The sequence below is a fragment of the Perognathus longimembris genome, chromosome 13 (genome assembly GCF_023159225.1).
Source record: "Perognathus longimembris pacificus isolate PPM17 chromosome 13, ASM2315922v1, whole genome shotgun sequence".
Taxonomy (NCBI): Eukaryota; Metazoa; Chordata; class Mammalia; order Rodentia; family Heteromyidae; genus Perognathus; species Perognathus longimembris.
This window is the reverse complement of record NC_063173.1, coordinates 30958244-30986219: the sequence shown is the minus strand read 5'-3', so window position 1 is coordinate 30986219 and position 27976 is coordinate 30958244. Positions and strand designations below refer to the sequence as shown.

Sequence of the window (27976 nt, the reverse complement as noted above, 5' to 3'; positions counted from 1 at the left end):
CTGATCCATTTATACACTGAGGGGCATCTCAGCAGAGTCCATATGTTGGCTATAGTGAATAGTGCTTCAATGACAATGATTTTGCTGGTGGCTTCTCTGTAACCTTGTTTGCACTCTATTGGATGAATGCCCAGGAATGATATTGGTAGGTCACAGGATACTTCTAACTGTGGGAATATGAGCTTGAACCACTCTGTGGAGTATTTAAACACCATCTTGTTGCCAAAGCCTTATAGAAATTGCTGTATTAAAATTTGTAATTCCTATCTTGTGGACCTAAAATACTATACTTCTCAATGGAAGGCTTATATTGCATGATTTTTGTTAATATCAGAAGATCCTGAATTTCTAGTAATATCTATTGTTTTCTTATGATCTCTGTTTTATCATATTATATGATTTACTAAAATTTCTCATTTTGTAAAAGCTTACAACCTGTTTGCTGTGATGCATAATGAAAAAGGCTGCATTAAGCAACCTGTTTTCAAATTAAACAGTAGCAAGAACATACTCACTCAGTCTATATTTTGAAGCATATATTCTCACTTTCATTTTCTTAGTAAAAAGAAGAGTACTCATAGAAATTAGATTGTCTGCAAGGTCACACTGCTATTAAATTTGTCAGCCTACCACAATATTGCTCTTTCAGATTCTGAATCAAATCTTAGCTCCAGTGTCTGTGTAGTCTTCTCTAGCTCAGAATCTACTGCAAAAGAAGTCAGCAGTAGTGGTGTGATGAATCAGTGAAGATGTGACTAGAGCCCTAACAATGAAGGTTGTTTGGGTGCACATTCTTTGGCATAGCTTTCCTACACTTCCAATATTTTGTTGCAGCTTTGATGATGATGATGATTTTGATGATGATGATGATGTTGTTATTGTTATCATGATTATCATCTTTTAAGTAGTTGTAAAAGGAGTTCCCACTTAAAATAAGCAGTTTATGAATACAATATATTTTTATCAGTGTCACACTTTTCAACATTCTCACCTGTCTCTTTCTTACTCCCCTTCCCTCATTTTTCTTCATTTTGTAGCATATACATTGGACCTGAGTTCATTTTCTGTCTCTTTTCTCCTTGACTTCACCCTACACCTTTTGAGTACCTACTTCCTGGTTCTTTATTTTACTGAGCTTTGGTTTTGGCTTTCTAAGCAGAATAATAATAATAATAATAATAATAATTAATAATAATTATATAATAATATATAATTAATATATTTATATATCAATTATATTTATATATTAATAATAATTAATAATAATAATTATTATTATAGTAGATGCTGGCGAAGATGTGGCCAAAAGGGAACCCTAATACCTTGTTGGTCAAAAAGTAAACTTTTTTTCTTTATTGTTAAAGTGTGGTACAGAGGGGTTACAGATTCAAATGAAAGGCAATTAGTACATTTCTTGATTTACTTGTTACCTCCTCCCTCATTTCCTCCTCCCTCCACCCATTTGGCTTACACCAAATAGTATTGTAAGTGTTGTTTTTTGAATGGTTTGTCTTTTTATTCTTTGTCTCTCAATTTTGGTATTCCCTCTCCCTTCCCCAGTTCTAATACATGTATAAACAGTATCCAGGATACTAAGATGTGATACAGTGGTAGTGGGGTACAGCAACCAGAAGGGAAAACAACAGAAACAAAACTAAACAAACCAATCAAACCAACAAACAGACAAGGAAAAAGACAAAAAGAAGTATGAGTTCACATGGCATGTTGAAAATAATCACAACAGTGGTATAACTCATGTTTCTGTAACATGGAGTTTATTTCACTTGGCATCATCTTATGTGATCATATGGGTGTACCTATTGGAGTATTTTGATCTTCTACCATGACTAGCTTATTCATGTACTAGCTGTTTCATATGAGGGACACCATAGGGTTTATGTTTCTTTGGGTCTTGGTCACTTCAGTTAGTATGATTTTTTTCCAAGTCCTGCCATTCTCTTATGAATGGGGCAGTGCCGTTCCTTCTGGTGGAGGCATGGAATTACATTGCGAATATGTGCCACATTTTCCTGATCCACTCATCTACTGAGGGACATCTCGGATGGTTCCATGTTTTAACAGTGACAAGTTGTGCTGCGATGAACATAGTTGTGCTGGGGGCTTTAGTGTGGTCTTGCTTGGAGTCTTTTGGGTAGATGCCCAAGAAAGGGGCTGATGGATCATAGGGGAATTCTATGTTTAGCCTTCTTAGGAACCTCCACAGTGCTTTCCAGAGGGGTTGAACAAGTTTACATTCCCACCAACAATGTAGTAGAGTTCCTTTTTGGCCACATCCTCTCCAGCATTTGTTATTATTGGATTTCCTGATAATGGACATTCTTACTAGGGTGAGGTGGAACCTCAATGTTGTTTTGATTTACATTTCTTTTATGGCCAGTGATGTAGAGCACTTTTTCATGTGACTCTTGACCATTCTCATTTCCTCTTCAGAGAAGTCTCTTTTTAGGTCTTTAGCCTACTTGTTGAGAGGGCTGTTGGTTCTTTGTTTGGAAGAATTTAACTTTTTGAGTTTTGTATATGTTTTGGATATCAGGCCTTTGTCCATTGTAGGGCTAGTAGAGATCTGTTCCCAATCTGTGGGGCTTTCTATTTATCTTGGAAGCGATGTCCTTTTTCCTATAGAAGCTCTGCATGATCCTATACATAAAGAATCCCATAGACTCTACTCCCAAGCTACTAGAACTGATCCAAAACTTTGACAAAGTAGCAGGATATAAAATAAATCCTAAAGAGTCAATGGCTTTTATATATGCCAACAACCTGAAGAGTGAGGGTGAAATCAGAAAAGCAACACCTTTTGCAATAGCCTCGAAAAACACAAAATACCTAAGAATAACTTTAACCAAAGAGGTGAAAGAACTCTTATGATGAGAACTTTAAAAAACCTGAGAAAGGAAATCAAGGCAGAACTTAAGAAATGGAAAAACCTCCCACGCTCTTGGATTGGAAAGATTATCATTGTGAAAATGGCAATATTACCAAAAGCTATCTACAAACTGAATGCAATACCCATCAATATCCCAACACCATTCTTCAATGAAATAGAGGAAGCAATTTCAAAATTCATATGGAATAATAAAAAAATCCCGAATAGCCAAATCAATCCTAAGTAGAAAGAACAGTACAGGAGGAATATCAATACCAAACTTTAAGTTGTACTACAAAGCTATAGTAATAAGAACAGCTTGGTACTGGCACAAGAACAGACCAGAGGATCAACGGAACAGAAATGAATATGCAGAAATGAACCCGCAGACCTGTGACTACCTAATCTTTGACAGAAAATCTAAAAGTATGGGTTGGAACAAAGATAGCCTCTTCAACAAATGGTACTGGCAAAACTGGGTCAATACCTGTAACAAACTAAAACTAGACCCCTACTTATCACACTGCACCAAAATCAATTCCAAATGGATCAAAGACCTGAAAATAAAATGAGATGCCCTGAAAACACTATAAGAAGGAATAGAACAAACTCTAAGACTCCTTGGCACTGGAAGAAACTTCCTCAACAAAGGCCCATAAATGAAACAAATCAAAGAAAGGCTGGACAAGTGGGACTGTAAAGTAAACTTTTTCAACCACTCTGGAAAACAGTGTGGAAGTTCCACAAAAAGTTAAACATAGAAGTAGCCTACCATCCAGCAATTCTACTCCTGGGAATTTACAAATATTACAAACTATAATACAGTAAAAACACTAGACAACCATGTTTGTTGCAGCACTTTGGATTATAGTAAAGGTATGGAATCACCCCAGATGCTTTTCAGCAAAGACACTAGTCAACCATGTTTGTTGCAGCACTTTTGATTATAGCCAATGTATGGAATCAGTCCAGATGCTTTTCAATAGATAAATGGATTTTTTTAAAGGTGATGTACATACACACACACACACACACACACACACACACATTGTGTGCACAATGGTATTTTTCTTATCCATTAGAAAGAAAGATACTGCACCATTTCCAAAAAAAATGACAATACTTGGGAAAAAAATTATACTAAGTGAAGTAAGTTGCCAGGCCCAGAGAAACAAAGGATGCATGTTTTCCCTAACATATGGTAGCTACCTTTTTTGTCAAAGAAAAATAATATCTGGAATTAAGAATAAAAGAGGAATGACATACAATTTGAAATATTGAAATTTAAGGTCTCTACTAAGATTGGAATTACAATTAGATAAAAGGAACAAATTTCAGTGTTCAAGAAAAAGTACAGTATAATTTCTAGAAAGCCACTATGTGGTCTATGGAGTACTAAGAGAGAGGAGTTCAAATGGTCCTCACAAAAAGGAATAATAACTATATAAAAAGTAGTGATGCCAAAAAGCATGATTTGATCATCGCACAATGAATCCATATATTGGATTATCATACTCTTTAAAATAAATATACAATTAATTATGTGTCAATATTTTTGAAATGAAGGAAATTTGAATTCATTTAAGTAGAATTTTTTTGAGACAAAGAGAATTATATTCTTCTGGTAGCCATGTATTATATTGACTAGTATATGGATAATAAGTGCACTGAAAGAGGATAGAGATGTTTAATTTCTTATAGGAAATATTCTGGACCAGCTTCTCAGAATAATCATGTGACTTATCTGAAGCTCATTATCTAGCTTCAATTTAAACAGGAAAATATAGCAGTCGCTTTAGTGGTAAGCAGTTACTGTGGTCATGGACTTTTCAGAAAAATAATGATTTCTGTGACATTTTGGAATGTTTCTTAAAAACCAACTTACAGCTATTTAGTAAGTTATCTTACCACCTCTAATAAATTACTTACCAACACACAGATACTTTTATCTATCCTGTAAATTCTCATCTCTTGAACAGATCTGAAGAAAATTTATTTAAACCATACTCCTTTCCAACAATTCTAATTGCCATGTTGGGGGGAGGGTGTGCCAAAACATTGAATGCAAACTACAAATACCAGTACCTACTATAAAGGGTTTAAGAACTCAGTCTCTTCAAGCAAGAAGATTATGGTTTCAAGTCATGATTCAAGCTCATAGGAGAACAGTAACAACCACAACACAGAGAAGTTACTCATTTACTTGATCAATGTTTGCCTTTTGATATTATATATTAATTGTATGAAGGGGATTCATTGTGACATTGCTATACATGTGCTTTTACCAAATCCACCACTTCTATTGCTCTTTGCCCCCACCTTCCCCATGTAAATCGATGTTTTTTTGTCAGTCCTGGGTACTGTCCTTGAGCTCCTTTTGCTCGAGGCTAACACTCTACCACAGGATCCTCAGCACCACTTCTGGCTTTTTCTGTTTATGTGGTACTGAGTATAGAACTCAGGGCTTCATGCATGCTAGGCAAGCACTCAATCACTAAACCACATTCCCAGCCCATCAACCAATTTTATTTGATAATATTATTGTGTTTTCAGTTTGGAAGATTTAACATGCTGGCTTCAATTCCTGATTATTTTCTTGCATGTTGTAATTTATCATTCAGATGAATATTACTTTATTGTTTATGTGCACTTCTTTTCTTTTTCTTTCCTCAGTCATGGGGCTTGAACTCAGGGCCTGGGTGCTGTCCCTGAGGTCTTTTGCTCAAGGCTTAGCTTTCTCCTACTCTGAGCCACAGTGTTACTTCAAACACAACATTTTTTTTTTCATCCATTTATCAACTAACATAGCAGCCCCTTATTTGTTAAGAGGAACCAATAAATCCACACAATACACAAAACACAGAGCCTGGCCAGGAGTTCAGTAATAAATAACCCTTCCTAGAAAAATCCCTGTTGTCTCTAACACTGTCCCAGACAGAAGATGTTTTTAGTTTATATAATTCTTCAGCGATTCACTATTTTCCTTTCTAATTCCCACCCCACAATGCACCTTTTACTGGATATAGCAAAGCTACTAACAATTACCTACATGTACTACGGAACATATAGAAGTTTTTTAGAGGCAAAAATGCTTGAAGAAATATTTTAAGAGAAGCTAGCAGCAAATGGAGGGATCACAGGGTAGATTTTACCATATGCATAATTTTGATGAGGGGTCAGAAATCTGGTTTTTATGAAAGGAAGCCACATACTTTACATAGGTGGAGCCCTGGTAGTCAAACTCACAGCATATATTAATGTTACCCACACAATCATAATAAAATGAGTTTTATATTATGAAAAGCAGTACTGTTTGGGAGGCCGGGCATTGATTATATGCTTTCAGAATATGTTTCAAATAGGTGAAAATTCATAAGATGTACACTCACACAAACACGAAAGGTTTGTTTGAGTAGAAAGAACTGGTCAAATCCACAATCAGGGCAAAGGAAGTCTGTCGTTTGATGTTAAATGCTGACAGCATTAAGAGATAGTTTCCTAGTGTACACATTTTTTGGGGTTGTTAGAGTTTTGTGCAGGAATTGCCAGTGTTTGACTCTGTACTTTATTCTTGTTTGATCTTTTGATTATATAACTGTCTTATTCACAATTTAACTAATCAGTTTGATTAATAAACAATCAAGTAACTGATAGACTATTTTCTTTCCCTTCAAAGGGGCATTGATTTTAAAGCATATTTTGCATTTGTCTTGTTTCATCTATTAAGGATTAGCTTTTTCTTAGCATCTAAAGAATTTTAGGAAAATTGGTTATTATATATTAATATATTGATAGAGACACAAATTAAACAATTACCATATACCATATACAGTTTGCATTACATTAAGTGTCACATATTACAAGTTAAAAATTTCTAGCAAATCACATGTCAAGACATTTCTCCAAAACCTCCCAACCACCTCAATGTTACCCCTGTGAGAAGTTTGTCAGAAAGAACCTCAGAAAGGGAAGAGACAGAGGTCTTCTTTGTTTTTTTTCTGGCCAGTCCGGTGACTTGAACTCAGGGCCTGAACACTGTCCCTGGCTTCTGATCAAGGTTAGCACTCTACCTCTTGAGCCATAGTGTCACTTCTGGCTTTTTGTATATATGTGGTGCAGAGGAATCGAACAAGGGCTTCATGTATGCGAGGCAAGCACTCTACTCATATTCCAAGCCCCGAGAGACAGCGGTCTTACCAATTGTGACAACATCTCCTTTGTTGTAGCGTTCATATAAGCACATGACCATGTGTCTACATAGTGTCAGGAATCCCTTCTGGCCCTGAAAGTTACTTGGTCAATAACGACACCTGAGGTTTAAGCTCCTAGTGGGTTCACAGTAAATCTGCCTCAATAAAGAAGAAATAGCTAAAGGTAACTCACTTAAGAAGTTACATTCAATAATTAAAGGATGGTATGGTTCTGTACAAGAGTACAGATGGAATGACAAAGGACTGTGCATACTGGCCACCTTCTACAAGAAGTACTGAGAGAATCGACTTTCTGGGCTCCAAATGTGTGATGCTTATTTCCACCAAGATCCCTGTTAGTAACATCAGGAGCCAGAAGTTGGTGGCTCACACCTGTAATCCTAGCTACTCAGGAGGATGAGATGGGAGGATTCTGGTTCAAAGCCAGGATGGACAAACAAATCTGAGAGACTCATCACCAAATAACTACCAAGCTTGAGCCAGAGATCAAGTGGTTAAAACTATTATTCTTGAGTGAAAAGCTATGGGATAGTACCCAGGCCCTTAATTCAAGCCCCAGTACTGGCATAAATAAGTAAATAAATAAATAAATCCCAGCAAATGGTTTGTATCATAATCTCATCCTGATTAATCTATTAGTATATATTGATATTCAGAAGTTATTTTACCATGTAAATACATTCTTTAAAAATAATGCAAAGGTGTTTGCATGTAAGACTTCTTTTCACCATTTACAAGTGGATGAAACTACAGTCGATGGGGTTTAGGATTACATGAGCTGGAAACTGGTGGCTCATGCCTGTAATCCTAGCTACTCAGGAGGCTGAGATCTGAGGATCCTTGTTGAAAGCCAGCCCAGACAGGAAAGTCTCTGAGACTCTTATCTCCCCTTAACCAAAGGAAAACCGGAAGTGGCTCTGTGATGTAAGTAGAGAGCTTGCCTTGAGAACAAAGAGGCTGTAGCACAGCACTCAGACACTGAGTTCAATTCCCACAACCAAAAACAAAAACAAACAGATATGAGTTTTCTTTGTAAAGTTCATAAAAAGATACTGTGATTAATAATATGGACGTGATGTTGTAAACTTATGTTACAATCTACACCTCATCAAGGTTCTAGAGTTGCTACCTATTATGCACAATCACAGACACACAACATTCAGGTACTCAGATAGTCAGGAGGGAGTTTCTGAGACTCCATCCTCCAAACTTACCTTCATTGTGTTTGCCTTTGGCTGCCCACACACTCTTCTCAAGCCCATGAGGAGATGAGTACACATTTCGCAGGTCTGTGAGAAAGAACAAAAGAACAAAACAAAAATTGCTCAGAAACTCAGCAGACCAGAACTCGAGGAGAAAATTACTGTGGAAAATAAAAGAGCATTTCATGTTGACTTATAGCTGCAGTGGAACTACTATCTCCTATAGGTCTCATTTGTTCTGAAGAAGTGTGTAGGAAGGCACAATGTTCAGTAAATTGCATTAAAAGCTAAGCAGGTGGGTTGATCTTTTTGCTGTTATGCAAGCTGGTTTATTTGTCATATTTCAAAGAGCTCATGGCCAAATTTTCCAACTACATTCTCCAAATAACACACTTTTAAAATACCTGCCCACACAGCTTCAAAAGCTCTACCTCTCCCCTGGCTCCCTTTCTTCTCTGTAGCTGTGCTAAACCACCATCATTGCCTAAGTATGACCTGTATTACCCTATCTCTGAAATTTTCCTTTTCTATTTTCTGTTTATGCATAAGATCAGAAAAAAATAAAAACTCAGTCCTTAAAACTAATTTTCCTTTTATTGATAATCAAGGCTTTAATTATTTATTTATTTGCAATGTTTAAGGTTGAACATGGTGGTGCATGGTGAAAGGAAAGTGGTTTGAGGACAACTTAGGCTGAAAGTTAGTGAAATCTCATGTCACTAAGTAAGCTGCATGTGTGGATATACTGCTGTAGTACTAGTAACTTGGGAAGGAAAGGAAGAAGGAGTATGTCCTGACAGGATCCCTGGGCAAAATAAGATCTTTTCCATAGTACATCAAGCTCCCTCCTCTTTAACAAATATTTTCTTCTGAGATTGGCCTCTTTAACTTTTCCCTAACTGATGTTAAATCAGTGATTTTCCTTGCCCTACTTCCACCAGGTTTATAGGCATGAACCAACATGACCTACTAATTTTGGAATTCATGCTAAACTTCCAAATAGGATTGAATATATTGTAGGAATTGCAACATTGATTCAGATGTTAAAATCAAGGGTCAGAAGCCCCAAAGTAGTTGAGTTGACAAAAGCTTTATGAAAGAAAGGATAGGCAGATGGTCTTCATAAAGCCTTTATGGAATTCTAGACAAGTGAATTCAAAGAGCATTTTTATAGGACAGTCAAGGCCATATGTAGTGAAATCCAATCACAAAAGGACCAGTGAAACTGGATTGCATCATCTGCTTTTCTGTGTCATTAATTTCATGGGAAGGGTGTTAGAAAAGGGGTTGTAGTATTGAAAGTCTTAGAAAGATTTATCTGACCATTATGTTCAGCAGGTAATGCAAAATTCATCATATAGAGTTCCATAACCATCCAGGAATCCTTAGGTATAGACTACATTCCAATAAAGTTTGTTTCAGTAGAAAATAAGAGTAAACAACATTATATTAGAAACAACATAATCCCATACCTAATTAGTGAGCAGATAGAGAAGCAAGATTGAGAAGAAAGGTCTTAATTCATGGCTGCCATTTAGAATCAGGAAAGGCATATTTTCTACTGACCATGCCAATGATATAAGGGAAAAAAAATCAGATGAGTATGAGGTATGATCAACCAGTTTCCAATTTACCAAGTGGGAATTGACTTTGGGACAATTTAACACAGGTGTTCAGGAGCCTGAGATGAGAGATACACAGCAGAAGGACATGTAGATTGCAATGTTAAACAAGAGTGAGAGTTGAATGTACATGAATAATAAGATCTTAAAAGAATATAATAGGTAAAAATAATATAATGGTCAAAACAGATTCTTGGCTAATACTGATATCTGTTTGGCAAAAGAAGGAAAATAAACAAGAAATGAGAGCTTTAAATGGGTCATTTGGAAGGGAACAACTATTTTTCAGTTCTATGATGGTAGAAATTTAGATCCCGTGCACAATTGGGGAGCTTGCAAACTGTGTATATACTTGTGTCAATATATCTATCTGTCTAAACAATTTAAGTCTTGTGTAAACAGTGAAATGTACCCACACCCTTACATATGAAACTATAACCCCTCTGTACATCACTTTGACAATAAATAAGTAATTATTAAAAAAAAAGTGATCACAGAAAGTTAAATCAAGAACTTTAAAGTGAGATACCTAAAAGTAGTTCATCTTGAGAAACATATTGATTAGAAATAAATTTTTCATTAAAATGGACTTGTTAGAGATTATCAAAATTCTGGGCTTGTGAAACTGTTTATTTATTAGGATTTATTTGTAGGGCAAAAGATTTGTAATGTACCTCAGGGGCAGAGCATGTCTGAATATGGTTAAATTTCTGTAAGTAAGTTAATAAATCTAGATGCTGCTTTCACTGGAGCACCTGCAAATAGTCTTGAAAGAGGAAAGCCAAAACCTGGATATATTTATACAATCACTCACTGAGTCAATGAATAATGAATAATCTTTAAACTAGATTGAATCTTACACTAGTCAATGTTGTTACACAGGTAACATGGCAAATAATTTTCTTCATTAAGACCAAAGTTTATGTGTGAATTTTTTTCAGAAATATAATGAAACATTTCAGAGTGAAAGTGTCTCATGCTGAACTAATTGAAACCTTAGCAAATTTTCTTTAAAAAGTTTAAAAAGTTTCTTTAAAAAGTTCTTTAAAAAGTCTGGAAAATGAGGAAATTCATCAGATGACCTAAAGATCTTTTATTCCATACAATACTAAATATTTTAATTAGTTTTAACTGTGTTCATTAGGTATTTATTTGTTTCTTATCTTATATCCATACTTTTAATACAAACATGAATGTGCATGAGATACACACATAAATATAGCATTCAATAGAAGCATTAGATTTAAGAGAAACTGATTTTCTACAAACATATGGAAAGTTTAAAGACAAAAATAGATATTCCACATGTAGGATAATAAGCAACAAAACTTTGAATTTAATGTACAACTCATGGGGTGAAGGGAAATAGGAAGAGGGGAATGCAGAGGAAAATAAAGGAGGAGGTAACAAGTTGGATAAAAAATGTACTTACTGCCTTACATATGAAACTAACCCCTCTGTACATCACTTTGACAATAAAGAAATGAATAAATAAATTTAAAAAAAGAAGGTTAAAATTTTGTCTTGATGGCAGGCACTGTTGTAAAAGTTAGACAAAGAAGACAAACTGGTTCTTCAGCTCAGGGTTGTAGTAGGTGAACCAGATACAATTAATTGGATGCAGGGCTCTAGTAGGTGAATTGGATGCAGTCATAGAAAAAATGTGAATGGCTTCACAAATAAGAACTGATTATAAACATTCCTAGAGTATGCCCTCAGATATGCCTCTGTTTGGTTCTTCTTTTCTTTTTGAATGGGACAGGTATTCTGAATCAGATAACTTTGTACCAAAAGGTGCTCCACAAACAGAGTGCAAGCAGAGAGTTACAAGACTTCTCACTTATGGAACCAAAAACAAGTGAACTCAAAGCTTACTGTCTGATTATGATACAATTTAATTAGAATCAATTTCAAAAATTTTCTTTTAAATCTAACCTTAACAGTTGAATGAGAAAAGAAATCACAACATAATTAGACTGCCATTATTTGTTGACATATATAGCAAGATTATTCTAGAAAAAGTTGTGGAGTCTTATTATCAGCTAAAAAGTCGAAATTAAAGTAAAATGCCATGTGTCCACTTATCACAATGACATTTATTTTAAAATAATCTTTATTTTTATAATGCATTTATAAATCAATTCACTATTCCTATGCTTGCCTATATATGGTGATCATATTTATTCACCCAACACCGTTTCCTTTCTTTCTCTCTCCCCCTTAATAATTTCCATTCTATGTTATTTTTTTTTCAAATTTTTATTATCAAACTGATGTACAGAGAGGTTACAGTTTCATACGTTAGGCATTGGATACATTACTTGTACTGTTTGTTACCTCGTCCCTCATATCCCCCTCCATCCTCCCCTTTTCCCTTTCCCCCCATGAGGTGTTCAGTTCACTTAGACCAAACAGTTTTGCAAGTATTGCTTTTGTAGTTGTTTTTCTTTTTTTACCCTGTGTCTCTCAATTTTGGTAGGTAGCGCGTCAGTCTCATAATCTATGTTTTTTTTTTAAATTGATATGATATATGTGAGAAAACTTGGTATTTGACTTTTTGAGTCTTATTTTGCTTAACCATATGTTTCCCAGCTCCATCCATTTTACTGCAAGTGATATTACTTTTTATTTTATCATGTCTAAATAATTCTCTCAATATGTGTATATGACATTTTCTTAATCCATTAATCAACTGACACATAGGCTGGAGACCTGATTTAGCTATTATGAATAATGCCACAATAAATGTTTGTGCACATATATTTGTATTATATGCTCACGTTCCACTGGAACCCGAGGACAAGATCATAGGGTTAGTTCTATTTTTGTTTTCTTGGTTTGTTGTTGTGAGGAAGCTCTCTTTATATCTCTATAGTGACAGTATTAGTTTACACTCCCCCCTACCATGTACAAATACTTCTTTTTTCCCCCATACTCTTTCCCACATTTGTTGCTGTTTGTTTGATGATAGTCATTCAGAACTGGAGTGAGACCGAATCTCAGTATAGATTGGAAAGTTTGGAGAAAGGGACCTCCTTCCTTGAAAGGACCTAGATTCCCACCACTTTACAAACACCAATTATAACCAAATACTACAATGTTAACAGAGAAAAAAAAATTAGACATACACAATCTAAAACACACATTCCTTTTAACAAAGAAAATTTCCACTACGGGAATGTATTTTTGACACATACACAAAGACAAAAAAAAAATAACATGAACATTGCTTGATGGACATTGTTTCCATACAATGTATACTTAAGACACAAGAAATTAAAATACAATAATTTTGTGTCAGAACTTTGTAATTCCATGGAGCCATAAAAATGAATAAGTGGTTCTACCCATATGGCTGTGTAAATGTTTTATAGTACATTTTAACTATAACAAGTTTGTTTCAAAAATGTTACTATGACTCCTTTGGAATTGTTCCACTGTATTTATTCATCTATGCTATATAAATTACAATCTGAAGAAGGATATATACACTACACTGTTATGAATTATTTGTGGGATGTGACCTTGGGAGGAAGTAAGAACATTTACAATTTACTAAATATATTTAAAATTTGTAGAGTGAGTGTTTACAGTGTGATCAACTTAAGTACTAAAATATGTCATCGTGTATTTAATGGGTAAGCAGACAGCTGAATTTTTATTCCTCTCAAAGGATTCCTAAATCATGTCATTTTTGTAGAGGTTAATCTCTGGTCAAAATTGGTGCATTTACTTACACTCATATACAGTTGTTTAAACAGTTTAAACTACTAAACAAGAGTAAATAATAAACTTGCAATATTCTCAAGGACGTTTGGAATTAGGACTGTACTCAAATTTGTAATTGTCAAAAATATTTATCCTCACTAGTAACCAAAGACAACTTAAAACAAGAATATGACCCCTATCATGCCATTTTCAGGAAAATGGATAGACCTAAAAAAGTATGTTAAGTGAAGTATCTCTGGCTAAGAGACAAATAACGTACTTTCTCTTATATGTTGAAACTAGATTCAAAATGTGCAATTCTTGATTACATATACAGGGTCTATGCATATATACAAACAAACTGAGTAAATGATTATATACTTAGGGAAGGAATTCAAAGATACAAGTCACCGGAACAGACTAATGAGTTGATCAAAATGGGTATCAGGAAGTAGAAACATGTTTTGGGTGAGAGGGTCATGAGGGGAGGGGGGCAAAGAAATGGAGAAGGGCTGGACAAATGTAGCTATTATATTCAAAGTTCATTACATAAAAATTAAACTATATAACTTGACAGTAGGGATAAAACCAGGAATTGTGGAGGAGAACAAGGGAAGAAGGTGTGATAACCATCAAGATTCATTGTACAAATAACCGAACTTTTGGAATTTTAACCTTGTTGTACAGCTATTTTGTACAAAACAATAGGGCCTACTGTGACTCATATATTATGAAAGTTAAAACTGAAATGGATACTATTCAATACTGTTGAAGAAAAATTTACACATTCCTATTGGTAAGAATTTATTTTGCATTATGTTGTTGTAACTGTATTAATTTATATGAATCTCAATACAAACGATGAATATGAATAGTATAAACTATTAACAATATTCAGCTTATTTTCTTTTTCATAGTACTGGAGATTGAACTCAGAGTCTCATTCTTGAAAGATAGGCATTATATCCCTTAATCCATACACTGCCACTTGAGCCATACCTCTCCTTTCTTTTTGCATTTGATATTTTCAAGATAGAATCTTTTCTTTATCTTGGCTGCACTGGACTGTAATGTTTCTAGGTGTCAAAGACTATGAGAGAAGCATGCCACTTCCATAAAGTATTTTTCTACCCCTATACACTGATATAACAAGCAAAAGCAACCATGTGCAGCTACTGAGTGATATGAAGTCTCATGAACATTTATACCTTGGTTGGCATTGAACCATTATCTCCCTATCACTACCTCCCAAGAACAGGCTGAGGTTACTACATCTTATGGTACTTGGATTTAAATAGTAGGATTTGGATTTTATTTTCTGACTTATTTCTGACTTTTCATTGTAACCCAATATTTTACTTCACCACATATATTACTTCTATCATTGTAAATTTAAAGTAGTATTTAGTAGGGCATCAGTTTTATTCATAGAAATATTCAGAGGTATTCTTTTCATTTTGTGATTCTTTCCTCCATGAGCTCTGTGCATTAATTCCTTTCTGTAAAAAGTATTCTTGATTTTCCAAAGAAGTGTATGAGATTGAGGGTGAAGGCATGAGATACATTTCACTTGATGATTCACAAAATGATTGGAACTCACAGGTGCCTATATTCTCTGCCCAGTACCTGTAGATAAGTGGTGTTGAATCATCATTCTCTCCAATGTTTTTGCAATCTGTTATGTTAATCAGTTATCACATTCTTCTTAAAGATACTGTGGGGTACAGAAATGATATGGTAGAAAGACAGAGGCCAATCTCACTCTTACCTTGACCTTACTTGTCTTTTTTTTTTTGGCCAGTCCTGGGCCTTGGACTCAGGGCCTGAGCACTGTCCCTGGCTTCTTCCCGCTCAAGGCTAGCACTCTGCCACCTGAGCCACAGCGCCCCTTCTGGCCGTTTTCCATATATGTGGTGCTTGGGAATCGAACCAAGAGCTTCATGTGTAGGAGGCAAGCACTCTTGCCACTAGGCCATATTCCCAGCCCCTTACTTGTCTTTCAAGACTACATTAACAGGAAGGAAAATAATCTATCAGATAGGATCTTTCAAGGTTTTTGCAACTTTAGGTTCAGAAGTAACATTTTTTTCTGAACTTTTCACTCCCTCCCTTTCTTCTAACATAAGCATATTTGCAACATGATAGATATGTAAGAGATGTTAGGGGCTCTGATTTTGGAATCATCTTCATGAGATCAGTTGTGTTCTCTAAAGTTGTCTCAAGGAAACCAAGATATCATGGTGCTGATGCCCAACGGGAATATTCTAGTCTTATTTAGCTAAATATCCTTTACTTTCCTGTACCATAAAATGTGCATTCTGCTACTTTAAAATCTTTTGATGATTACTACCCAGTATATTTTCTTTGTTTAATAGGTTAAGTTACAACAAGCTCATGATGTTTGATTACTTAAGCAAGTCTACAAAGGAATGTCAGAAATAGGATAATCATTTGGCTATTTGTGTTGTTAATTCCAAATGAAATTAGAAAGTAATTGTAGTGGTAACAATCAGTAATTCTGGATTTTGCATGGGGTGTTATAGCTTATGCAATACATTATGAAAGGCAGTTAAGAAAATAAAGAGGTAACCAGGCAACAGTAGTGCTATTCCAGCAATAAAGTGAGGGCTATTGTGCAGGTCTAAGTTACTTTTGTTCCATCTGAGTTGCTAAATATATAATAGAAGTCAGGTCGTGTATTTCTGGGAATTTGCATAGAATTTTTCCATATATTTTTTGAGAATAACACAACAATAATGGGAACTATTGTTTTGCTCATTTAGTAGTGCCAAAATCTGAGCAAAGAATGAGCTGTGGTCATATCATTAAAGAACAGATTTTGCCCTTTTTTTCCTCTAAGGAATGATTAAAATTAGGTTTGATTGTGAAATTCTATGGATAGAACTGTGTGGGATCTAATGCAGTATGCAACAATTTGTCTCCTCTGATATTTCGTTTATCTAAAAGAAACAAAGGGGACTGAGTGCTAGTTAATTTATTTTTTAACAGTCACATTGTTGAGTAGGTGAGTTAGGTCATGGAGACTTCATCCATGTTTTTGTTTGGTTTAACATCAGAGCTCATTTTAAGAAGCTAGGTTATCAAAAGCAAGAAAAACAAGTGTCTTACACCATCAAAACTTTCCATTATTGAAATATAGAGAGGAAAGATGGCGCTGATAGAATAGGGAGGCACCCCGACTCGCTCCAACGGAATAGTGAGCTGAGAACTCCAACACCCAACACCCCATCAAGAACCCAGCAAAACCAGCAGCCAGAAGTAGTAGAGAAATGCAGGAAAACAAAAAGAAGCAAAAAAGAAGAACCGAAAACCTACACGGAGCCGGAGATTCACCAGGGCACCCTCCCCCCACCAGCCGACCTTGGCCCAAACAGGGTCAGGCTGGGAAAGGGGAACCCGGTGATCGGCAGACAGGCTGCCAGGAGCGCAGAATTCATATAGTGGGAGACCCCAGGGACACAAGGCAGGGTGCGGACCAAGACACACACCGGCAGCGACGAGAAGTTCGGGTCCACACCGGGTTCGGACAAGGGAACCCAGCGCGGCAGAAATTGGGAACCAGGGAAGCCACCACGACACTTAGCCAACCCCTGGAGGGCCAACGGCTGGGCGGGACACACACACAAAGCAGCAAAAGTGAGTGCCCCATTATCCCCTCCCCCAACGGGAGACCAGCTATCTGAGACCCAAGCCCGACAAAGAAGCTAGATCTCCCTCCCTCCCCCTCCCCCACTCCTGAGGGAACAAAGAACTCCCAAATCAGGCGGGAAGCTCCCATCAGGCGCTGGGAAGTCAGTTTAGCAGGGGAAGGGCGCAGCAGCACCAACACCCCACAGGTTCCTGAACTGGCAGAACCGGCCCTGCCCCCTTCCCAACAGGGGCAGGGAGACAGCCGGTTGTGCAAACCCCACCCGAGGCGCCTGGACCTTGCAGACTCTTACAACTAAAACCACAGGTGCTGGTGGGCAATACCAGCCCAGCAGGGTCACCTGAGCCTGATCATATTCCCCCCCCCTCACAGCGGAGGTGAGGTCTGAAGGTGCCAAGCCACACCCAGACAGTCGATCCCACTGGGCCCCACACATACCGCCCCCCCCCCCCCAACGGACTCCCGGGAGGGCGAAAACACAACCCAACAACACGGGACTTGCTCTGGGAGGCATATCCCGCCGAAGTGCCTGTTGAAGTGGACGCACAGCACACAGGAGGGCGGGGCCCCAGCGACAGCGCCCGCTCTGGTAGGCGTACCCTGCACTGGTGGGCGGGGCCACAGCGGCAGCACCTGCTGCCTTAGACACGCTTACACAGGAGGGAGGGCAGAGCTGCAAACCAAATCTGAAAAGCCAGCCACAGATTTCCAGATGCACAAATCACAAAGAAACATAACTCAGTTCATCAAAGGGCAAGCCAACTCGCCAGCTCCAAAAAGCAGCACGACTGAAGAGGAGATGGAGACTAAAAAAGCAAATGAGGCCATGTTAACAGGAATGATCGAAAGCGTCAGAAATGAAATCAGAAAACAATTCCAGGAATTTAGAGCGGAAATCTGGAAGGACACCCAGGAAGCCAAGAAAGAAATGGAAGCAAAACTGGATACAATGCAAGCCTGCTTTAAAGAAATGGAAGCAAAAATGGATACAATGCAAGCTGCCTTTAAAGAAAATCTCCACATCCTGAGAATGGAAATGCATGAAAAAGTAGATTTAAAATACAACTCTTTAAAGCAAGAAATCTCCACGATCAGAGCTGATATGACAACCATAAATAGCTCTCTGACATCCATAAACTCCGCAATTGAAACCATAACACAAAGAGTGGACCATATAGAATCCAGAATCTCTCGCCTGGACGATGAAGCAGCTGACAACAACCAGAAAATGACCACACTCCAAGAAAAGGTGAAGCTTCAGGGAAGACTAATCCAGGAACTAATGGACAAAGACAAGAGATATAATCTGAGCATAATTGGAATAGAAGAAGGAGCCGAATACCAGAGCAGAGGGCTTAATCATGTTCTCAATAAAGTTATTGCAGAAAACTTCCCCAATCTCACAGGGGACCCCATCCAGGTAACCGAAGCCTATAGGACACCTGGCAGGCCAGACCCCAGGAAAGCCACCCCAAGGCACATAATATTCAAGACTACAGACCTCAAGATTAAAGAGCAAATTCTGAATTCAGCCAAAGCGAAGAAGGAAACTTTTTTCAATGGGAAGAGGATTCGAATAACATCCGACTTATCCACACAAACTTACCAAGCTCGAAGTGAGTGGAAGAACACCATCCAAGTACACCAGAATAACAATTTACAACCTCGGATCAAATATCCAGCGAAATTGGAGTTCACATTCGAAGGGAGAACCAGATCTTTCCACACCAAAGAGGAGCTAAAGGAGTACGTGAATAAAAAACCAGCCCTACAGGGAATATTAAGAGGGGAACCCCACCCAACAGAGATCGTAAAAGACACACAGACAGAATCAGAAAGAAACTTCAATAGTCAAAGTCCAGCAGAAACACCAGCTCACTAAAGACAAGAAAAAAAAAAAAGAGGAAAAAACAGCCCACCAAGAAAATGGAAGGAGAAAAAACAGCCTTATCCTTGATCTCTTTAAATATAAATGGTTTAAACTCTCCGATAAAGAGGAGCAGGCTGGCAGAATGGATTCGCAAACAAAAAGTTGACATCTGCTGTCTACAAGAGACCCACCTTACAGCAAGGGACAAAAACAGGCTTCGAGTGAAAGAGTGGAGCAAGATCTACCAAGCAAATGCACCCACCAAAACGGCAGGTGTAGCCATTCTGATCTCAGACAAGCTGGACTTCGCTTTAAAGTCCACTCAAAAAGACAAAGAAGGACACTACATATTAATACAAGGAAAAATCCAGAATCAAGAAATCACAGTGATAAATGTATACTCACCAAACAAAAGAGGCCCGACATATGTCAAGCAAATTCTCAAAGAATTACAGAGCAAGATAGACGCAAACACAATCATAGTGGGTGACTTTAATACTCCTCTCTCTCCAAGAGACAGATCCAACACCCAGAGGATTACTAAGGAAGCTGAGGACCTAAATAACACCATTTCCCAAATGGATCTAACAGACCTATATAGAACCTTTCACCCTACAGAGACCCAATACACCTTCTTTTCAGCAGCCCATGGATCATATTCCAAAATAGACCACGTCATAGCCCACACAAAGAACCTCAGCAAATACAAAAGTAGTGACGTCATCCCATGTATTATATCTGATCACAGTGGATTAAAGGTAACCCTCAACAACAAAGGATACCACAGAGCCTATACACACTCTTGGAGGCTAAACCCCACGCTGCTATCCAACACTTGGGCCACAGATCAAATTAAAGATGAAATCAACGAATTCATAAGCCACAATGACAAAGAAAACACATCACAAAGAAACCTATGGGACACAGCTAAGGCAGTACTGAGGGGCAAGATCATTGCACTCAGCACCCACATTAAAAGAATGGAAGCAGAGCAGGTGAATACCCTCATGATGAAACTAAAACAACTGGAGAAACAAGAAATGACAGAATCTAAAACGACTAGGAGGGGAGAGATCACAAAGATTAAAGAAGAGATAAATCTGATTGAAAATAGAAAGACCATTCAACAAATAAATAAGACTAAAAGCTGGTTCTTTGAGAAAATAAATAAAATTAACAGATTACTCGAAAGACTTAGAAAAAAAAAAAGAAGAGAAGAGACTCATATTCGTAAAATCAGGGACTCCACAGGAAAAATTATAACAATACACACGATATTCAAACAATCATAAGGAGCTATTTCCAAAACCTCTATTCAGCAAAAAACAATAAATTTACAGAAATGGATCAATTCTTAGAGAAGTACAAACTGCCCAAACTGAACCAAGAAGAAATAAATCAACTAAATAAACCAATAACTTACGGTGAGATACAGGAGGTAATCAAGAACCTCCCTACTAAGAAAAGCCCAGGCCCAGATGGATTCACCAATGAATTCTACAAAACCTTTAGTGAGGAGCTAATTCCAATACTCCTCAAACTCTTCCGCGAAATAGAAACGGAGGGAGAAATCCCAAACTCATTCTACGAAGCTAATATCATACTCATTCCCAAACCAGGCAAAGATCCAACAAAAAAAGAGAACTACAGACCAATATCACTAATGAACACAGATGCAAAGCTCCTCAATAAAATATTAGCTAATAGGATCCAGAAACTGATCAAGAATATCATACATCATGACCAAGTAGGCTTCATCCCTCAGTCACAAGGATGGTTCAACATCCGTAAATCAATTCACATAATTCAGAACATAAACAGAACTAAAATCAAGAATCACATTGTTATCTCAGTCGATGCCCAAAAAGCCTTTGACAAAATACAACATCCATACCTATTAAAAGCTTTGGAGAGAACAGGAATAGATGGAACATTCCTCAAAACAATAAAAGCCATATGAAACAGACCAACTGCTAATATCATATTAAATGGAGGGAAAGTTAAATCATTCCCCCTAAACTCAGGAACAAGACAAGGATGCCCACTCTCCCCACTTCTGTTCAACAAAGTGCTGGAATCCCTAGCCATAGCAATAAGGCAAGAGGAGGACATCAAAGGGATCCACATCGGCAAGGAAGAAATCAAATTATCCCTATTCGCAGACGACATGATCTTATATCTGATGGACCCAAAAAACTCAGTACCCAAACTCCTATACCTAATAAACCAATTTGGCAAAGTAGCAGGATACAAAATCAACCCACAAAAGTCAGCAGCTTTTCTGTACACCAGCAATAGACAAACAGAAAGGAAATTATGGAAACAATTCCATTTACAGTAGCCAAAAAAAGAATAAAGTACCTAGGGATCAACTTAACCAAGGACGTGACGGACCTATTCAATGAAAACTACAAAAATCTAATAAGGGAAATCAAAGAAGACACAAGGAGATGGAAAGACCTCCCATGCTCATGGGTAGGCAGAATCAATATAGTGAAAATGGCCATATTGCCCAAATTGTTATACAAATTCAATGCAATACCTATCAAAATCCCAGCCACATTCTTCACTGAAATAGAGAAACCAATCCATAAATTCATATGGAACAGCAAAAAACCTAGAATAGCCAAAGCAATTCTAGGCAAAAAAAAGCAGTGCAGGAGGTATCACAATACCAGACTTCAAGCTCTACTATAAGGCCATCATAACAAAAACAGCATGGTGTTGGTATAAAAACAGATCGGAAGACCAATGGATTAGGATTGAAGACCCAGAAATAAAACCGCACTCTTACAGCCAACTGATATTCGACAAAGGAGCTAAAGACATACAATGGAATAAACATAGCCTCTTCAACTACTGGTGCTGGGAGAACTGGGCAGCCATATACAGAAAACTCAAAGTAGACCCAAGCCTATCACCATGCACCAAGATCAACTCAAAATGGATCAAGGACCTCAACATCAGACCTGAATCCTTGAAACTACTGAAGGACAGAGTAGGAAAGACACTAGAACTTATAGGCACAGGAAAGAACTTCCTGAATAGAGTCCCAGGGGCACAACAAATAGGGGAAAGACTCGACAAATGGGACTACTACAAATTAAAAAGTTTCTGCACAGCTAAGGACATAGCCACCAAAATAGAAAGACAGCCAACGATATGGGAAAGGATATTTACCAGCACAGTAACAGACAAAGGCCTGATATTGGTCATCTACAAAGAACTCAAAAAACTAAGCCCCTCCAAGCCCAATAAACCTATTAGGAAATGGGCAAAAGAGCTAAAGAGAGACTTCACAAGAGAAGATATAAAAATGGCAAAGAAACATACGAGGAAATGCTCAACATCCCTGCTAGTAAAGGAAATGCAAATAAAAACAACCCTGAGATACCACCTCACCCCAGTTAGAATGGCCTATACTCTGAACTCAGGAAACAACAAATGCTGGAGGGGCTGTGGGGAAAGAGGAACCCTTCCTTCTCCATTGTTGGTGGGAGTGCAAATTAGTACAACCACTTTGGAGAACAGTATGGAGGTTTCTCAAAAAGCTCAATATAGACCTACCCTATGACCCAGCCACACCACTCCTAGGCATCTATCCTAAACAGCAAAATCCAAGATATCAAAAAGGCATTTGTACTTCCATGTTTATCGCGGCACAATTCACAATAGCCAAAATATGGAAACAACCCAGATGCCCCTCCACAGACGAATGGATCCAAAAAATATGGTACTTGTACACAATGGAATACTACATAGCGATTAGGAATGGTGAAATACTGTTATTTGCAGGGAAATGGTCAGAACTTGAACAAATAATGTTGAGTGAGACAAGCCTAGAACACAGAAAACAAAGGGGCATGATCTCCCTGATATATGACTGTTAACAAAGGGAGACAGAGACAGTAGAGACCAAGTCTGTGAATACTGTGTATGTTCTTGATACATTGTATATTGCATATATGTCAACCTGACCTAGACAAGGGATAGAAAAACAGGTTGTAAGATATCACAAGAAATGTACACACTGCCCTACTATGTAACTGCACCCTCTTTGCACAACACCTTGTAAAAAAATTTATGTCTAATCAATAAAATAAAAAACAACAACAACAACAACAAAAAAAAAAAACCAAATACAGGCCGTGAAGGTGGCCTAGATGTAGAGTGCTGGCCTAGCACACATGAAGCCCTGGGTTCCATTCCTCAATGACCACATGCACAGAAAAAGCCAGAAGTGGCGCTGTGGCTCACGTGGCAGAGTGCTAGCCTTGAGCAAAAAGAAGACAGGGACAGTGCCCAGGCCCTGAGTTTAAACCCTAAAACTGGCCAAAAATAAAAAAATCTGCCTTTGAGCCAGGTGTCTAGTTACTCAGGAGCCTGAGAGAGATCTCATCATGGAGGTTTTAAACCAGGCCCAGCCGACCGGAGCCCCAGGGCTCTAGGTCCAATCAGCCAGGAGCTGGGACTGGGAGTGGGGGCTCTAGTGCAGCACTAGCCCTGAGCAAAACCTCGGTGCAAGCCTGAGGCCCCTGAACTGGCACCAAAAAAACCCACAAACGACTAAATCCTTCCTTGGCTTTTGTTGAAATTTCATTTCAGTGACCAGCACGTTCCACGTCCCAATCTTTAATGTCTGTCTCCCAAAAAGAGAAAGAGAAACGAGAGGGGGAGGTGATGATGTCTAAATTCCCGGGTGTCACTCAAGGCCCTGGGGAAGTGGCAGCCATGGCTCCAGCCTGGCCTGCCCCTCCAGGCGGACAAGCCCAAGTCTGCAGCAGGGCACTGACAGGCAGCATCTGTGGGGCAGGGCGTGTGGCCTGCCCCGGGGCCTTCATGCTGCTGCTGGAGGACCCTAGCTGGTGAACTTTCCCCTCCATGCCTTTGCCTGGAAATTGCAAGCTTTCAACAGACTGGAATTCCGAAAGCCAGTTTAGCCACCAGGTCGCCTGCGCCGGCCGCGCGCGCATTCGCGGAGTTTCCCGCCCACTGGCGCCCACATCTTATTTTGTAAAACACAAGATTTTTTTTTTTCTTTCTTGTCAGCCACATGGCTCAATCTGAGGTTCCTGAGCTTTTCATTTTTTGTTCAAGGCTATAGCACTCTGCCTCTTTGAGCCACAGTGCCATTTCTGGTGGTTAATTGGAGGTAAGAGCCTCATGAACTTTGCTGACAGGGCTGGCTTTGAACCGCAATTCTCAGATCTCAGACTCCTGAGTGTAAGGTTCACCAGAAAGGAAACCCACCCCATGGCTCAGGCCGAGAAGAGTTTATTGGGGGGAAAGCAAACTGACAGCCCGCACAAGATGGAGGTACAGGGTAAAGAGGGGAAGGAAGGAGAGAACTAGAATAAGAGAGAAAAGAGATCTGGGAGTAGCTCAAAAGCTATGTATGTACGTTCATATGAGACTACTGTCGACATATTGTCTATTGTCGACATTACATTTAAAGCCTTAGGCGAGGGCTGGGGATAAGGCCTAGTGGCAAGAGAGCTTGCCTCGTATACATGAGGCGCTGGGTTCGATTCCCCAGCACCACATATACAGAAAATGGCCAGAAGTGACACTGTGGCTCAAGTGGCAGAGTGCTAGCCTTGAGCAAAAAGGAAGCCAGGGACAGTGCTCAGGCCCTGAGTCCAAGGCCCAAGACTGGCCAAAAAAAAAAAAAAAAAAAAAAAAAAAAAAAAGACCTAGGCGAATTTTCTTCGGCGTAGGCCATGTGACTACTGTATATGTTCTTGGTACATTGTGTATTGTATATATGTCTAGCAACCTAGGGAAGGGAAAGAAAAACAGGATGTAAGATATCACAAGTAATGTACAAACTGCCCTACTATGTAACTGTACCCTTTTTGCACACCTTGTCAAAAAGAAACTTTTCTTTAATTAATAAATAAATTACCAAAAAAAAAAACTTTCCATTATTACTTATAAAAGTAACTATTCCAGCCGAAGGTGCAGCCAGAACAAAAGTGTGATGCTTTTAAAGATTCTAGAGCTATAAAACAACTTTTTAAATATAAGGTGTGTGTGTGTGTGTGTGTACAAATAGATATTAAACTTTCTCATGCCTAAGTTGATGACACAATTGGATGGAAGAGAAATTTCACATTTAAAATTTCATAATGTTCACTTCAAGTACAGCCTTTATTGTCTGTTAGTAAACATTTATTTCTGATGTGAATTTATTCTCTTATTTACCTAGAAGGCTTTTTCATGTATTACTCTGTGACTTTTAGCTCTGTTTTCAACACTTCCTCATCAAATCTCCATCTCAGCTGAAAATTTCACTTCCATATTCACTGAGAAAATTAAAGCAATGTGAATTGTTACAGATCCCACCTACCTATTGTTCTCAGTACTTGGATTTTACCTTCTTGACTGATAACTAGATACACTGACTGCAATTGGGTCAGGGCAGTCTCTTATACTCATACAATAATGTCCATCCTTCTTACCAACCTCAGAACAGAAGATTAATAAATCCTCCTACTTTTTTTTTTGTTTCTCTTTCACAACTAGACTTTCCCTGCATTATCTGAGAACCCTCATTTTCATGTAAAATATTCTATTCCTAAAAGAACTAAAAATAAATAAATAAAAGGTAACTTTTCTTAACTCTCAGTCTCATTGTAGTTTGTTTGTTGAATTTGTGTCCATTCTGGGGTTTGAACTCATATCCAGGACTCTGTCCCTGAAATTCTTTTTGCTCAAAGCTAGCACTCTACCATTGAGACACAACTCTTCCTTTAGCGTTTTGGGAGTTTGTTGGAGATAAGCCTCTCATAGGCTTTCCTGCTTGGGCTGGCTTTGAATCATGATTCTCAGAGCTCAGCCTCATGACTAGTTAGGGTTACAAATATGAGCCACCAGCATCTACCTAGTTTAAGTTCCTAGAAAAATTTATTTGTTTATTAAAGTTAAAAAAGTTCTAAAAGTCCACAAAGTGGAAAATGCTAGAATAAATGTATTTTTTAAATTTTGAGTTATTCTTTTCAAACTTGTTTTTGTTTGCTGTGTTAGGACTTTGTGTAAGTGAGGCAACAGTTTCTGGGGCTTGAACTCAGGGCATCCATCTTTATTAACAGCTATTATTCTACTGCTTAAGCTACACTTTCAGCTCTAGTATTTTGTTAGTTAGAGGGAGATAGAATCTAATGGCTTTGATTACCTGAGATAGCTTCAAACTTCTGTTCTCATCTATCAGCCCTCTAAGACACTAGGATTGTAGGTATGAATAATTGGTGCTTGGCTTTCTACTAGGATTTTAAAAGTCACCACTGGCCATTTTCTTGCTAAGTCAATAAAGGCTTTTTACTATCTGTATGTGAGGGGATCCAACATAACTGAAGGTGGGCTTGTCCATACTGAATACTGCACTCTAGGTTCTTCTGTAGCCTCACCCTTAGCCTCACCTAGCTTTTTCTCAGTATCCTGTGACATTCCTTCCATTGCTTAGCCTATTAACATTGAAGAACCACAGGATTCCACTTTGGAATCCTTCCTTCTTTACCTTTGTTCTATGTATTGTAATTTTATTCTTTCGTGTGATTGTAAATGTTATATATAGGATGATATCTGCTAAATCTACAGGCTTATTTCAACATCACTTTGTAATTTTTGATAATTATAGTATGTATCTAATTTTATTTATTTCTATTTGTTCTGAAAGAATAATGTCCAAATTCAACATTCATCTAGGTTCTCTCATAATTTCCTAAGGTTTTTATCACCTCAATTAAGGGGGAAAAACCATTGAAGTCAATATCTTAACTGTTCCTTTACATGACCCACATTCAAATTAATTGTGTTCAATTATCTGGAACCAATACATAACTTGTAAGAATCAGTTCTACCTCTATCTCTTATTAGTCTCTCACTGACAGTTGACTTTCATATAAAAGCTGGAAAATGGGACTTCTTTGCTCAATATCTATCAATGAATTCTTTCATTCAGAGTAAAAGCCAACTCTTTACAGTTATTACACAGGGACAAGTCCAATAATAACTGCCTGACACTTAAGATATTGATTTACATACTTTTTAAGGAATAATTTTCTAGGCTCATGCCTTATTATGTTTAAGAATTTTGCTAGAATGCAACTTTGGATTTCTTCTTCCTTGAGCTGAGAAGTCTACTTTTTCTAAAATGTATAGTTTAGTTGGAGAAAAAAAAAGATCTGGAAATCTAAGATCATTTATTTTCTCTTTATATTCCATCCTGGTCTTCGATTTCTATTGGAATGTTGTATAAATACTGCCTCTAGTGAGTGGTTTGGAAGAGCCAAGCAGGGTCAATTAATGGGAAGTTAAGTTTGTTCATATTCAGAAAGAGAAGAAATTCCACAATCATTGGATAATGTCTTTTAAATTTTCTACCTATTATTAATTACACATTTAAATTTCCATTTCTCATTCTCTAGGGTACTAATCCTCAGTTGTTCACTAGATAGGGCTATCTTTGATGACTCAATTGGTTCTATTAGAATTCTAAGTTTTTGAGCTATCATTTATGACTCAATTGCTTCTCACAGACACATAAAATTGTTGAGGGATTGAGATGCTAGCCCACAAGCTGTTCATGTTCACAGCTATAGTCTAAAGGAGGAAGGTAAAGTAGAGAAAATAGGGCTCTGATATCAGATGGCTTCAGCCTCAGTTATTACATATGTTACATACTAATTTATTTTGCTTTGTATCAAGACCCTTAACTTCTCTTGTTTCTCCAATGTTATGAAAAATGCAGCCCCCTCCCCCCCCCCGCCCCCCCCCCCCCCCCGCCAATATCTCTGCTGTGTGCTAC

The 27976-nt window shown here is 37.8% G+C and overlaps 1 protein-coding gene across 1 annotated transcript in view; it reads right to left on the bottom strand.

The window, feature by feature from the left end:
- Positions 1-27976, bottom strand: part of Ano3 (anoctamin 3) — a 317815-nt gene that overhangs the window by 211031 nt on the left and 78808 nt on the right. The window contains exon 2 of the mRNA XM_048359642.1: positions 8313-8387. Coding sequence (XP_048215599.1) covers positions 8313-8387 — 75 coding nt within the window. The remainder of the gene's footprint in view (positions 1-8312; positions 8388-27976) is intronic.